The sequence below is a fragment of the Entelurus aequoreus genome, linkage group LG20 (genome assembly GCF_033978785.1).
Source record: "Entelurus aequoreus isolate RoL-2023_Sb linkage group LG20, RoL_Eaeq_v1.1, whole genome shotgun sequence".
NCBI classification, from domain to species: Eukaryota; Metazoa; Chordata; class Actinopteri; order Syngnathiformes; family Syngnathidae; genus Entelurus; species Entelurus aequoreus.
In genome coordinates this window covers 1378227-1394301 of record NC_084750.1, presented here as the reverse complement: position 1 = coordinate 1394301, position 16075 = coordinate 1378227, and the positions used below count along the sequence as shown (strand labels likewise).

The 16075-nt window shown below is 41.7% G+C and overlaps 1 protein-coding gene across 1 annotated transcript; it reads left to right on the top strand.

The window, feature by feature from the left end:
- Positions 1 to 439: 439 nt before the first annotated feature.
- Positions 440 to 3976, top strand: mc2r (melanocortin 2 receptor). The gene is made up of 2 exons (XM_062028701.1): positions 440 to 789; positions 3229 to 3976. Exons 1-2 carry the CDS (start codon positions 440 to 442, stop codon positions 3791 to 3793), a joined length of 915 nt encoding a protein of 304 aa, XP_061884685.1. The 3' UTR covers positions 3794 to 3976.
- The last annotated feature ends 12099 nt before the right edge of the window (positions 3977 to 16075 follow it).

The following is a 16075-nucleotide window of genomic DNA, read 5'->3' as shown; positions in this document are numbered from 1 at the left end:
GTGTGACCATAACCAAGGATCTCATTAAAAAACATTTACTGTGAACACACTTTCTTGTCTTTCAGGACATCTGCTCAATGCTGGTCAGTTGCCAAATAAGAACAGTGACAACAATGTCAGCGACCGATTGTGATCAAAAACAACATTCGGCCTTTGAGAAAGAAAATGTATGAACCTCCTCTCAGAATGTCACGTATTTGAGTCAAGTAGTAAGAAAGAATGTTCCGCTCTGTTCCACTTACTAGTTCCATGAGGAGGACAACGGCTTACTAACCGTTCTGAACAGCTTTGTTGGGTTTTACGGAGCACGAGATCTAAACAAGGTTTCGCTAATTCAAACCAAACATCTCCAACAACATGCTTCCAATGGTTTTCACTAGAAGACCAGAGGACAACAAAGCTTAAGTGGCCGCCTTCAGCAGCTTTGTCTTGGCTGACTATGAACACAACGGCGAACACGTCGGACTGCCCGGAGTTAAGCGTGCCCGTCGCAGTCTTCTTTACCATCGGGGTCGTCGGTCTGATGGAGAACCTCTTGGTTGTGGCGGCTGTCGTATACAACAGGAACCTCCACTCGCCCATGTACTGCTTCATGTGCAGCCTGGCGGGCTTCAACACCGTCGCCAGCCTCACTAAAAGCTGCGAGAACGTGCTGCTTGTGTTTGCAGACGAGGGCCAACTGAAGAAGGACGGTTTCTCTGAGACCAAGCTCGACGACGTGATCGACTCGCTGCTCTGCATGTCCTTTGTGGGTTCAATCTTCAGCTTCCTGGCCATCGCTGCGGACCGGTATGTGCATGAACACAGCAACCACGTTTAGAATATCATTTTACTGATAGCATGGGGGGTCAAACGTGGAACGTTCACTGTCTAACAATCTTCCCGCTGTCCATAACACTGGTTGACATTCCATTGTCTGGAATTGCAAACAACATTTTGTCGAGGTACCAACTGTTGGCAGTGAGAGAAAGACAAGTTTCTCGGACGGATTGGGGCAGTTACAAAATAAGGCTGACATTTTAGAGCCTAGAAGTGTCCCCCAAAGGGATTGGGGCTTATCTATTTTTACTGGGAAAAGTCCATTGACTCAGGAAAGAACTAAAAGACCTGAAGGTCCCAAAATACCCCCCAAAAGTCTTACTTCTGAGAGTCACGGTGGTCCAAAATATCTGAAATATACCTAAAGGGTTCAGGGGCTTGTCCAGAGCACTTATTGGTGCATTTTGGACCTTCTGGGCAGCCCCATTCATCAATGGGACAACTTGGGTTCTTTTGGGATCTTCCAGGACCCCTCCAGGGCCTAAATATGTTCAATTCGGACCTTAGAGATATTTAGAAAATAAGATTAGGGTTAGATTTGGGTGAAAAAAACCACATAGTTCCTGTGAGCTTGCAATGCTCCCCCAAATGAAATGGCATGGTAGACTAGACACCCACCTACTGTAACTACAGTACATCACATACCGGCCTGTGGTAGCGGGGCTGGGGTGGAGGCGGCTCACCGCTTGTCTCTCTCACCAGGGCCAGTACTCTGAAAATTGTCCGGCCTTGGCTAGGGGTGCTGATTGTGTCATGATCTAGCAGCCAGATCTGCACAGGTTTAGGCTTAGTTGGACCTGGCTTCCTGAGTTCAGGAATCTGGGGCATCTTCCTATACCAGAGGGGCCCGAGTTTGTTCTTGCGGTGGACCAGAGGGTATAGGTTTAAAGTACAGTACATCAGTATGTTTGTGTTCAGAGAAAATCATTCTGAGTTTCTCCGACAAATCAGCCACGTTAGGGACCAGCACATACGGTCTCCTGTTTTGATCCTCAGGGTTGGATCTAGTGGTCCTTTTTGTCCAAATGATTGAGACAAAGACCATGCTCCTTCTGTCTTCCCTTGTCACTGGTTTGGACTGTTTCTGCTGTCTTCAAGGGTTCTGATAACATATAGCTGGTGTTTTGTACTGAGCCTGTGGACCCATGTAAGGTCCCGTCCTGTTTTTTAGGTTATCTAACTCTTATATGATGGCAGTTTAAAGTAGCACTTTATTTCATGTGGGGTCTGATATACTAAGATCCAAAAAACATGTGCTAAATAAACTATAAAATTGCGTGTACTATTAGTTGGCGTGTTGCGTGTGATCTCCTAAGACTGCGTGGTCATAACTGGTGCAAATTAGGTTTTTGCATTCAAGATGCAGCAGCTTCATGCTCTTGTATATCCTCATTTTAGTTCTTCTATGTTTCCCTCTTGTTCTAAGGTGTTTTGTTTTTGTTTCAAGCCCCTTTGAGACTGCGCAATTAGGGGTGGCATGTCCTTGTTTTTTTGCGCAAATTTTAATACTTTTTGTGGAATTTTTGGAACTGCCTCTTTTCTGCTGTAGACGCACAAAATAAAGGCACATTAAAGCAGTTGAACAGTTTTAGTCTTAATGAATCACACTGTGTGTACTAAATCAGTGTTTCTTAACCACGGGGCCGCCAAAAGATATGTGTTCCTCAGCTGTGGGCCGCGGTTGTAATACACTTTTCCACCACTTGTGGCAGTAATGACAATATGAAATAAACAGAAGAAGTCTCGAGCTAAAGTCGTAGAGAAGTTTAAGTGCAAAAATTATGACTAAATTGGTGAAGCTGTAGTTTCATTTGCACTTTAATTTTATTGACACTTTAGTTAAAAAACATGTTCATTATTGATTACGTTTATTTTAGCACAGCGTGATTGTATGTGTATTTATTTTCAATGCAATTAATTTGGTTACTACTTATTTTTCTAATCAGTCTGACCTAAGCCTAAGTTTTATATGTTGAATAAAAAATAATATTTGTGATTAACACATGCTAGTAGGTTAGACATAATTATTGAATATAAAAATGTAAATGAAATGCAAAATCAAGAGTACGAGTACTAATTTAGTGGAAAAGTTGGGCCCTGAGGTCAAAAAGGCTAAGAACCCTTGTGCTAAATAATTATATTATGGGCGTTCTGATGATCAGCATATATTTTGCATATTCATGAAGACAGACACGCTTCTTATTCTGCTCACTAAAGACAAACAATGCTCTGCTCACAAGTTTAGTAGATCAGCTTTGCATGCTATCAAGTTTGCACGTGTTTTAGTACATGCTAAACTTGAGCACTGAAGATCCGTCCCTAGGTGTGTCAGACTCTGTAAATGAGTGAGTTGAGGTACTTAGTATGTGTTCGTAGTATTATATGAAGTAGTATTTGCTTTCCTTACAGGTACATCTCCATATTCCACGCACTCAGATACCACAACATCATGACGATGCGGCGGACAGCGGGCGTTCTCGGCGTCATCTGGACAACATGCGGGGTGTCGGCCATGTTCATGGTGAGGTTCTTTGACTCCAAGTTCATCATGATCTGCTTGGTTGCCTTCTTCGTGCTCTCCTTCGCCGCCATCTGCTTCCTCTACGTCTACATGTTCATGCTGGCACGCGTCCATGCCAAGAAGATGGCCGCGCTGACCTCCTGCGCTGGCCACAGGTGCCAGGGGAGGCGGCGGGGCGGCAGCATGAGAGGCGCCCTCACGCTGACCATCCTGTTCGGGGCCTTTGTGGTGTGCTGGGCACCTTTCTTCCTCCACCTGCTCATCATGACGGCGTGCCCCACAGACCCGTACTGCGAGTGCTACAGATCCTTCTTCCAGCTCCACGTCGTGCTGCTTATGAGCCACGCCCTCATCGACCCTGCCATCTACGCCTTTCGCAGCACCGAGCTGCGGCACACCTTCAAGAAGATGCTCCTTTGCTCGGAAGGGATTGCTTCTTTATTTCAATGCTGATTTTATGCAAAGGTGTCCCAAAGGTCTCGCCATATTTTATTCACATATAATATAGTTGACTTTATTACATAACTATGTCATTAAAAAAATAAAGAGTACTTGCAATAAATCATTATTTAAATCATAGATGACATGCAATAATATAAATAGAAACATGTTTAAATTAACAACTTAAATATGTACACTACCGTTCAAAAGTTTGGGGTCACCCAAACAATTTTGTGGAATAGCCATCATTTCTAAGAACAAGAACAGACTGTCAAGTTTCAGATGAAAGTTCTCTTTTTCTGGCCATTTTGAGCGTTTAATTGACCCCACAAATGTGATGCTCCAGAAACTCAATCTGCTCAAAGGAAGGTCAGTTTTGTAGCTTCTGTAACGAGCTAAACTGTTTTCAGATGTGTGTACATGATTGCACAAGGGTTTTCTAATCATCAATTAGCCTTCTGAGCCAATGAGCAAACACATTGTACCATTAGAACACTGGAGTGATAGTGGCTGGAAATGGGCCTCTATACACCTATGCAGATATTGCACCAAAAACCAGACATTTGCAGCTAGAATAGTCATTTACCACATTAGCAATATATAGAGTGTATTTCTTTAAAGTTAAGACTAGTTTAAAGTTATCTTCATTGAAAAGTACAGTGCTTTTCCTTCAAAAATAAGGACATTTCAATGTGACCCCAAACTTTTGAACGGTAGTGTATGAATATTAGGTTATTTATTAGATCCCGAGGCGTTCTCAGGCCAGTTAGGAGACATGGTGTCCCGGGTCCTCCCCGTGGCCTCCTAACGGTCGGACGTGCCCCAAACACTTACCCAGGGAGTCGCCCTAGGGACATTCTGAGCAGATGCAAACACCACCTCATCTGGCTCCTCTCGATGTGGAGGAGTGTATATACAGTCGCGATCAAAAGTTTACATACACTTGTAAAGAACGTAATGCTATGGCTGTCTTGAGTTTCCAATCATTTCTTCAACTTTTATTTTTTTGTGATAGAGGGATTGGAGCACATACTTGTTTGTCACAAAACAACATTCATGAAGTTTGGTTCTTTTATGAATTTATTATGGGTCTACTGAAAATGTGACCAAATCTGCCGGGTCAAAAGTATACATACAGCAATGTTAATATTTGGTTACATGTCCCTTGGCAAGTTTCACTGCAATAAGGCGCTTTTGGTAGCCATCCACGAGCTTCTGGTTGAATTTTTGACCACTCCTCTTGACAAAAATGGTGCAGTTCAGCTAAATGTGTTGGTTTTCTGACATGGACTTGTTTCTTCAGCATTGTCCACACGCTTAAGTCATGACTTTGGGGAGGCCATCCTAAAACCTTGATTCTAGCCTAGTTTAGCCATTCCTTTACCACTTTTGTCGTGTGTTTGGGGTCATTGTCCTGTTGGAACACCCAACTGCGCCCAAGACCCAACCTCCGGGCTGATGATTTTAAGTTGTCCTGAAGAATTTGGAGGTAATCCTCCATTTTCATTGTCCCATTTACTCTCTGTAAAGCACTACCAAAACAGGCCCAGAGCATAATACTACCACCACCATGCTTTACGGTAGGAATTGTGTTCCTGGGAATAAAGGCCTCACCTTTTCTCCTCCAAACATATTGCTGGCTATTATGGCCAAACAGCTACATTTTTGTTTCATCTGACCACAGAACTTTCCTCCAGAAGGTCTTATCTTTGTCCATGGGATGTCGATTGTGGCGAAGTCCGACTGTAACAGACTTTGAATCAGAAGTGCTCGGTGGGTTAGAAACGATCACACCTCCCACCGGCCTCCATTCTTACAGATGTCTGATCCCTCCAATCACAGCAACAGAATGTCAATGTCAATCCGTGTGTCCGCTGAATGTGATAAAATCCTGGCTGCACACACAGATCCGCCATGCTCGTAGGCCATATTGACGAGCAAGACCGGACCAAAGCATTGCGTAAGAGCAAGAGTATGAACATTGAAAACTTTCACAATGTTTTGTCTATACAGATTTGTTTTTCTTTTTAAAGTGAATTTTCTGAGACATCAGAGCAAGTATGCATTTATTTCAGTACTGCTTTAGTCAGGAAGTAGTCTTTGCCATTATGTTGAATGTCTCAGTCTTATCTTTGCTTCAGTCCTTCAAAAATATATACTGTAACTAGAATTAGCAATTCCGGTAGAAATTGCGAGTGAATGCCCTATGTGCGCGAGCCGCCGAACCGTCGATGCGTGTGAGTGGAACTGAGACGCTTGAATGTACAGGGTGAGTGGAGTGTGTGGATGTTGGCGAATCAGATGATATATGTGGAATATGCAGTGGATTGTATAATGCCCATTCATTGTCAATGGGAAGAAAATGCCGGGAAAACTGGGAATTTTGGGAAAACATGTTTTGCGTTCGATATATCGAAATAGTAGTGTGGGTGGATGGTTGAAAGGTCGGAATTAGGTTTAAAAATAGCACAGTATTTTGAGCAGTTAGGGAATTGTAGAACTATGAATACATCCATTCATTTGAATTGACATTTCTAGGAAATTTGGGATTTTCGTGAAAACCGGTAATATTTCAAAATATGCTAGCACATTTGTCCTAGATGATATGAACGTGTTGGTGTTGGAATTTTTGGAATCGGTTGAAAAATGTTGACGCAGTAACAGTTTGAATCAAGAATGGGTATTTAGGAATTCCTGGAATTTTGCGAAAAACCGAGAATTTGTAAAAAAAAGAAAAATGGTCATTTTGTTGTCCCAATCAGGAGGGAAGTTTTGAAGGTGAAATGGTCAAAAACGGTTGAAAAATGTGGACTGCAAAAACTTTCCAGGAACAGGTGAAAATAGGGCTTTGGCATTACTGGAATTTTTTTAACTTGGAAAATAGCAGTTTGATTGTCCAGGGTGAGTCGAGTGTGTGGATGGTGGAACAATTCGAATCGCCTGAGAAATGTGGGATATGTAGTCGATTGTATATTTCCCATTCTTTGTCAATGGGGAGAAAATTACTAGAAATTCCAGGAAACCCGGGAAATTTGGTAACGGGAAAACATGTTTTGTGTTCGCTATATTGGAAGAGTAGTTGTTGTGAATGGTTGAAAGGTCGGAATCGGGTTTAAAAATGGGGCACAATTTTGAGAATTTAGGGCATTGTAGAACTATGAATACGTCCATTGATTTGAATGGGAATTTCCTGGAAATTTGGGAATATCGAGAAAACCGGGAACTTTTGAAAATATTGATTTGGGAATTTCAGGAAGCTCAATTGTTCTAAATGAATGGGGTGGTGTTGGAATTTTCAGAATTGGTTGAAAAATGTTGAAGTAGTAACAGTTTGAATTGAGAATGCGTATTTCAGAATTCCTGGAATTTCAGAAATTTTTTTTAAAAATAGGAAAGTTTGTTGTCCAAATTAACAGGAAAGTTTTGAAAGCAGAATGGTCAAAAACAGTTGAAAAATGTGGACCGTGAAAACTTTCCAGGATGAGGTGAAAATAGGGCTTTGGAAAACCGGAAATTCTGGGAATTCCTGGAAATGTTTTTGTACTTAGTTTGGTAGTTTGATTGTCCAGGGTGAGTAGAGTGTGTGGATGGTGGAACGGTTCCAATCGGTTTAGAAATGTGGAAATTCTGCAAGTTTAAAAATTGGTCCATAAATTTTGAATGGGAAAAATGTCCCACAAAAACAGGAATTCTGGGTAATCTAGGATATTTTTTTTAAATATTTTTTTGGGAGCTGACGATTCCCGGTATATTTGTGAAAGCCTGGCCGTTCGCACGATACTTCATACTGTAAGTATTGTACTTCTTACACACAGCTGTTTGATTGTCTCGTGTATCTTAGTTGTCATTTGAAGTACCAAAATTGGAAGTACAGTAGAAAAAACTGCATTTGGATAATAATGAGTCATATCTTGGAGTATGGAATCACACTTCATACATTTGTTGGAACTATTACATGCACCTAAAATATGATTTATTTTTATGCTTGTGGTAAATATTGGATACAAAGTGTTGTCGAGCTTTGTGAGGCAATGTAAATAAATGATTATAACAATTATTTTTGTTGTCCTTGTTATTTTTTAATCACTCTCATGTCGGAATTCTTATTGGTATTGATATCGTTGTTGATATTAGTAATTTCTTTTTGATTTTTTGTGTCATGTTTGTGTCTTCTCAATTGCTCTACTGATTGCTAATCAGAGTGATGCTGTATTGTATTATTATTGTATTACTATGTATTGGTTAGAGTGTCCGCCCTGAGATTGGTAGGTCGTGAGTTCAAACCCTGGCCAAGTCATACCAAAGACTAAAAAAATGGGACCCATTACCTCCCTGCTTGGCACTCAGCACCAAGGGTTGGAATTGGGGGTAAATCACCAAAATGATTCCCAGGCGCGGCCACCGCTGCTGCTCACTGCTCCTTTCACCTCCCAGGGGGTGATCAAGGGTGATGGGTCAAATGCAGAGGATAATTCCACCACACCTAGTGTGTGTGTGACAATCATTGGTACTTTAACTTTAACTTTATTATTATTGTATATTATGTAATAGTATTGTATTATTATGTAATATTATGTATTATTATTATCATTGCATTATTATATATTATATTGTAGTATTTTTATTATTATGTATTATTATATATTACTATTGTATTATTATGTATTATTATTGCATTATTATTATATATTATTATTGTATTATTATTATGTATTATAATTGCATTATTATTGTATTTTTTATGTATTATTATTATTATTCTTGTTATTAAAGAACTATATGTTTAAACTGATGTTGTTGTTGTTGTGCTGGGACTCTTCACCCGTGAGCGTACTCCGGTTAGGGAATAAGGACACCGTTTTACGTTTTTAACTTCTTCTTTATAGATTGCTTTGTAGCAGCAGCAGCTAAGCACACTCTCACATACACACTGTTCAACACATTGCCCGAAGGACCCCGGAAAGTAAACATAGCTGCCCGGTAAACTGCCTGACTCAAAACAGACGTAACTTAAAAGTGCATGACTACAATAATAGCTTGTTTACGTCAACAATAATATAGTCAATTATATTCAACAATTATCATATTAAATAGGGAACTTTCTCTTAATCTTCTGACAAAGGGAATTTATAACACTTGTATTATGTAATATTATTCTTGTATTATGTAATATTATTGTGTTATTATGTATTATTATTGTAGTGTAATGTTTTATTATTGTATTATTATGTATTATCGTTGTATTATTGTGTATTATTATGTATTATTTTGTTGGACTGATTATGATACAAAACATTTGAAAAAATAAATCAATGTGAAAATGCTAAAATCACCATAGAAAGTTGCTAATGCTAATCAGTAGCATTCGGCATATCTAAAACTATACTAGGAAATATTTGTATTTAAGATTTTTTTTTATTTTGCACATTTAAAAAAAATTATTGTACAATGTGTAATATTCCAAAACTAGCGCATCGAACAAAATGATGCCTGGTTCAGATGGTATAAAAATAGGCGTGGATGTTCTGTCGGCAGGTGATGTAACTCACAGAATTTGAACTGTGAAACATCTTCAACAAGCAAAACCTTGTGGACGTTATAAAACTCCTTTCACACAAATAAAAAAGGCAATAAAAACATGTCCTTTCCCCCCCCACCCGTTGAGTTGGCAACCCTACTTTCCAGTAAATAAGCATTTTTATGAAAGTGTGTTTTTTAATCATGCTTTAACTTGAATTGAAAACAAAAATACTAACTGTCTGGAGTTTTGCCGAGGTGTACTGTCGATATTATTTCTGGAAGTAATATTTGTGTGGGCTCTCCCACAAGACACTGAGACAACTTCAAAATAGGCTTTGTGTACAAACCTAACCAAAAAAAGAGGAGAAATATAATCTTAGAGAAAAACGTAATTTAAAACATTTGTTTGCACGTACAACACTTAAGACCTTCAGTATATCAGTATGTGGAATTAAATTATGGAATGGATTAAGCAAAGCAATCAAACAATGTACTAATATGATACACTTCAAGAAACTCTTCAAACTTAAAGTGTTTACAAAGTACAAAGAAGAAGAACCATGACAAACATTCTCAATTTATTTCATCCATCCATTCATTCATTCTTAAAGTAATCTTACTTATCTCATCATATGAAATATGACTTACTTCACCAATTATTATTATTAAATTCTTACTATTATTTATTTATTTATTTTTATTGTGATTACTTATGGAGTTTGTTGTGAAAAAATTGTGAACAGGAAGTGAACAAAAAGTTTTGCAACTGTTATGTAAAGAAAAGGGGTAGGATTAAATAAGCTCTGCTTCTTCCTACTCCTTTTCGAACATGTTGAAAAGAAACTGGAAATTGTGATGTATCATGTTGTATGCTTGCATGTTCGAAATAAACTCAAACCTCGGTCAACAAATGTTTCATCCATCCATTGTGTGCTGCACAGTGCAGCGATTTTGTGCCCGACAGCACAACCATCTGATGGATCGCCAGTGCTCACCACAACGCTGTCGCTGCGCATTTTTCTCGATTGCTAGCCCGATTTGATTCCATAGAAAGCAAAAGACAAGCAATAAGTGGTTAGAAAGTATCCACAGCGTTGTCGACACTGCCCACACCAATAATCTTAACTGACAAGGTAAAGTGTTTATTACCGTTTATTCCTCATAAAAAAAAACCCCACCGGGTTATTAAAGTTAACGCGTTTTGTGATTTCTAACTGTGAGTGCACCACAGGGCTAGTGACAAGTGTGTGTGTGGGTGTGTGTGTGTGTGTGTGTGTGTGTGTCAGCAGGGCGACTGCTTAAGAAGAAGACAGTTCAACTTGTTGTTGTAGTTTTGACTTTGTTATTAAATCGAAATCCATCACTCCCTTGTTGTGGTTGCTCGAGATACAGTACTGTTTTCAAAATGTTCACACTTTTACTAAAAGATGCACTTTTGTTGAGGCTGTAACTCATTATTCATGTGGACATTGTTGTTTATGCACAGCTGCTGCAATACACAAACTTTCATTTTTACGAACCCTGTTCAAGAACCAATTACGTTTGTAAATGGAGGTTCCCTTGCCTTGCATGGCAGCTCCCGCCATCAGTGTGTGAATGTGTGTGTGAATGGGTAAATGTGGAAATACTGTCAAAGCGCTTTGAGTACCTTGAAGGTAGAAAAGCGCTATACAAGTATAACCCATTTATCATTTATCATTTATCATTTATTCCCGTGCAGAAGTTGTAAGTGGGCGTGGCTGCTAGAAGCGGGTAAAACTATAAACAATAAAATAAACATATATAAGACAGCAACGAGATAAACGTACAGAGGCTGAACTTAACTTTTGTACTTTTATTTCACAAACAAACACAAAGAGTATTTCATATTTACATGGTTTGTTGTTGCTGTCTTTGTTAAAGAAGTACACAATAACAATATTGTAGTAAGTGGTACAGTAGAACACGTTTACCTCGAGGGCATACAGCAGTACTGCAATGTCCTGCAAAGTCCTGTAAAGTCCTGCAAAGTACTGCAAAGTACTGCAATGTGCTGCAAAGTACTGCAAAGGGACATTGTTCCATAACAACAAGATACATAATTTGTCATTGTAATTCCAAAATATTTAATGTACTGACAGTAGACCCACTTATTAATATTAACAATAATAATAATAATTATTATTGCTAGGGCAGCACGGTGGAAGAGGGGTTGGTGCGTCTGCCTCACAATACAAAGGTCCTGGGTTTGATCCTGCGCTCGGGATCTTTCTGTGTGGAGTTTGCATGTTCTCCCCATGACTGCGTGGGTTCCCTTCCGCCCGAATGCAGCTGAGATAGGCTCCAGCACCCCCTGCGACCCTGAGAGGGACAAGCGGTAGAAAAATGGATGGATGGATGGATTATTGCTCATTTCTATTCATCCAAAAATTTAATCAGGACAGTCACTTATTTGTATTTTTTGACGAAGGTATCAGTCGACTGGTTATGTACCAACCTGACCAGAGATATTATTATTCCATCCATCCATCCATTTTCTACCGCTTATTCCCTTCGGGGTCGCGGGGGGCGCTGGAGGCTATCTCAGCTACAATCGGGCAGAAGGCGGAGTACACCCTGGACAAGTCGCCACCTCATCACAGGGCCAACACAGATAGACAGACAACATTCACACTCACATTCACACTCTAGGGACCATTTAGTGTTGCCAATCAACCTATCCCCAGGTGCATGTTTTTGGAGGTGGGAGGAAGCCGGAGTACCCGGAGGGAACCCACGCAGTCACGGGGAGAACATGCAAACTCCACACAGAAAGATCCTGAGGCCGGGATTGAACTCACGGCTACTCAGGACCTTCGTATTGTGAGGCAGACGCACTAACCCCTCTTCCACCGTGCTGCCGATATTATTATTATCATTAATATTATTATTTGTAATAATAATAATAATATTATTATTATTATCTTGTGACTTCACATGATGCTCACTCCTTCTTCCCGTGAAGTTTGACGACCAATTGATCCAACCTTCACACTTCTGTGACATTTGCTATTTGATATTTTCAACATTTCCCCCGGCAGTGTGAAAGCAATCTCAGGCCACAGAAAAAAAAATAAAAATTCACATTTTGTCCGATCAGAATGTCTTGATCCTCCATGCCACTTTGGCCTTGGGTATTAGCGTTTATTCTTTGTCTTCGACCTGAGTGCTGCTTCCCTCACCTGTCCCTGGTTGCCAATCAGGTACTGCCCTGTTCCCCTGGACATCGTCCTGTGCTTTGGACCTCAATATGTCGCAAAGCCGTTCCTTTGTTCCTGGTGCCTGCTAAGTTTTGATTGTGCTTTCCCTAATAAAAAGGCTTCTTCACCTGCACTTTGCCTGCTCTCTCTGCGACCTGGGCTCCCGTCTCAAGCTTGAAGCTTGAAGAATTCAAATCAACTGTGCATTCCTACTTCTGCCTTCATGTTTTGTTGTTGAATAAGATTTAGATACATGAAACAACCAACGAGTTCAGTTTTGTCAGGTAACCCTTGATTAAGAATAACATTTTATTCTGGCGACAAGACATTGAAAAATATATATATATATTTAAAAAATATATGTGGACATGTATGTTAGCAACTTTTTTTTTATGTCGGCGTATTGTTTGCTAACGCAGATGTATTTTAAAAAATATAACAAATTGCAATAAAATTGTGGTAATCTGTAATGTCCTTGCCTATTTCTGTTGTCTGCACTCCATGTTCACTCTCTCTCTCGTTCACAGTATGGAGTGCAGCTGACGCAAGGCAGCAGCACACACCTGACTGTAATTAGAAACAGCCTATTTAACCAGGCTGCTGACAACCGGTGAGCGCCGGAACTTTGCCATTGCTTCCATACGGTTGGTCGTGCCAAGAGGACTCACTAGTTCGTGTACCTTTCACCTCAGGTTGGCCCGTATTAATCCTAGCCTTGTCTAGCGTTTTATTTTTTGTACCTAGTCTTATTACTTCTCTCATGAAGTATATTTTTCCTAGCCTTGTCTAGCGCTTTTAGTTTTGTGTGTTTGTTTTCTCTCAGTAGTTTTTTTACATGGTGTGTTGTGTGTTTTCCACCATCGCCTTTTGTTTTTGCTACCTTGTGCTTCCGCCTAATAAAGAGGAAGAACAATTGTAAACCCCAAATTCGTCTCTGCATCCTTGGGATCCACATCACCAACTCCTAACAGAAAGTTCCGGCCAAACTATGGAACCCGCAGAGACAGACTCCTGGAAAAGAGCATTGCAAGGCCAGGCTCAAAGGATCAACCAGCAGGGGGACCAGCTTGACCACCTGAGCCGAGGTCTACAGGGGATGTCGGAGCGTCAAGACGCCATGTTGGAGCGAATCAACATGCTGTTAGCCACCGTCGTACCCACCTCGACCACCGTGCCTGACCAGGCATCCACCCAGCCTACACAACCCGCTAGTACTAGCAACATACGGCTTTCCCGACCCGAATGTTTTTCCGGGGAAAAGGAAGACGTAAGACAATTCCTGACGCAGTGTGAACTTCATTTTGAGCTAAACGCTTCCGCTTTCACCTCTGAGCGGGCTAAGGTAGCGTTTGTGATCTCTCACCTGTCTGGCCGTGCTGGCACCTGGGCGACTGCAGAATGGAACCGTCAGACCACCTCCAGCTCCACATACGCGAACTTTTCCAAATCCTTGAAGCAAATCTTCCAACGACGACTCCCAGGTAGAGAGGCAGCGAGATCCCTTTTCCGGCTGCAACAGGGTTCACGACGGGTCGCGGATTACGCGATCGAGTTCCGCACCATGGCGGCCGATTGTGACTGGGGTCCCTCAGCACTATTGGACGCTTTCTTCCTGGGTCTCGCGGACGAGATTCGTCACATGATGATCCCGCTGTCACTCCCGACGAATCTGGATGATCTCATCGAGCTGGCGGTGCAAATCGATTTCCGCCTATTGGAGGAGAGGAGGGATCGACGAGGAAGACAAGCCCCACCTTGCAGCCAATCTGCGCCAGCTAGACCTGCCATCTGCAAGACGGAGCAACTCGAAGACAACCCCCCTTCATGGCAGATAGATGAGCCGATGCAACTGGGAGGCCGCCGACTCACCGCCGCCGAGAGGGAACGTCGCGTTCGCCTCCAACTCTGCCTATACTGTGGGGCCGCTGATCATCTCATCTCCCGCTGCAAGGAACTGCCGCGCCCCGCCGCACGGCCACGAGTGCGCCCTCACTCGCCAGAGGACACGTCCACCAGAGGTCGCCGTTCTCCTTCGTTGGCCGCAGGCAGAATGCAGCTAAAAGGTACTCTTTCTTGGTCTAACCAACAAATAGACATTTGCGCTCTCATTGACTCAGGAGCAGATGATAACTTTTTGGATTTTGAGTTCATGAGACTCCATAAGATTCCTGTTGTCAAACTATTTGTGCCCAAGAGGGTGTATTCTCTTGATGGGCGCCTATTAGCCAGCATAACCCACCAGACACTCCCACTCAACCTGCGCTTGTCTGGAAATCATTGTGAGAAAATAATTTTTCTTGTTGTGCCATCACGGTCCGCGCCCGTCATTCTAGGGTTAACCTGGTTACATAAGCATAACCCGCACATAGACTGGCCTCGTTCGGCCATTATTAATTGGAGTGTAACCTGCCACACACATTGTCTTCGTTCCGCAGCAGGATCTCATACACCGCCACCTACCGCTGTTATAGAGAACATAGACTTGACAAACGTGCCCAAGCACTACCATGACTTAAGGGCGGTGTTTAGCAAGGATAGAGCACTCTCACTTCCCCCCCACCGACCCTACGATTGTGGCATTGATTTGCTAGCCGGGGCGGCGTTACCATCGACCCGTATGTACAAGGTGTCTAACACCGAACTCAAAGCACTAGAAGAATACATAAACACATCAATAGCTGCCGGCCTCATTCGCCCTTCGACCGCACCTGTAGCCGCTGGATTTTTTTTTGTCGAAAAGAAGGACAAGTCCCTACGGCCTTGTATAGACTACCGCACTCTTAATCAGATTACTATCAAGAATAAGTATCCTCTACCACTCCTTGATTCAGCTTTTACTCCATTACAATCAGCGAGGTTTTTTACTAAACTCGATCTACGTAACGCTTACCATCTTGTTCGCATCCGAGAGGGGGATGAATGGAAGACCGCATTCAACACTCCTCTCGGACATTTTGAGTATCTTGTCATGCCTTTTGGACTTACTAATGCACCTGGCGTTTTTCAGGGTTTCATTAATGACATTTTTCGGGACATGACAGGTCGTTTTCTCTTTGTTTACTTGGACGATATATTAATTTATTCATCAACATTTGACGAACATGTGCAGCAGGTTCGGTTAGTCCTTCAACGATTGCTCGAGAACAAACTGTTCGTCAAGGCAGAAAAATGCGAGTTTCACTCATCCTCCATTCCATACTTAGGTTTTATCATTGAGGAGGGTAGACTCAGACCGGATCCCGCTAAGGTAAAAGCAGTAGTAGATTGGCCCACTCCGGTTTCCAAGAAGCACCTTCAGAGATTCTTGGGCTTCTCTAATTTTTATAGGCGATTTATTCGTAATTTTAGTCGCGTCGCTGAGCCACTTACGAGGCTAACCTCTACTAAGGTTCCGTTTGAATGGGCACCCGAAGCCAATTCCGCGTTCTTGAGGCTGAAAAGGTTGTTTACTTCTGCCCCTGTTCTGTGTTACCCTGACCGTTCTCTCCAATTTTTTGTTGAGGTGGACGCTTCTGATTCAGGTGTAGGGGCCGTACTCTCCCAGAAATCTACCACC

Bases quoted from the DNA above. Each gene is read 5' to 3' on its own strand.
- mc2r (XM_062028701.1), top strand. From the start codon at position 440: ATGAACACAACGGCGAACACGTCGGACTGCCCGGAGTTAAGCGTGCCC. The intron at 790-3,228 runs GTATGTGCATGA...CTTTCCTTACAG, and splicing joins CTGGCCATCGCTGCGGACCG to GTACATCTCCATATTCCACG.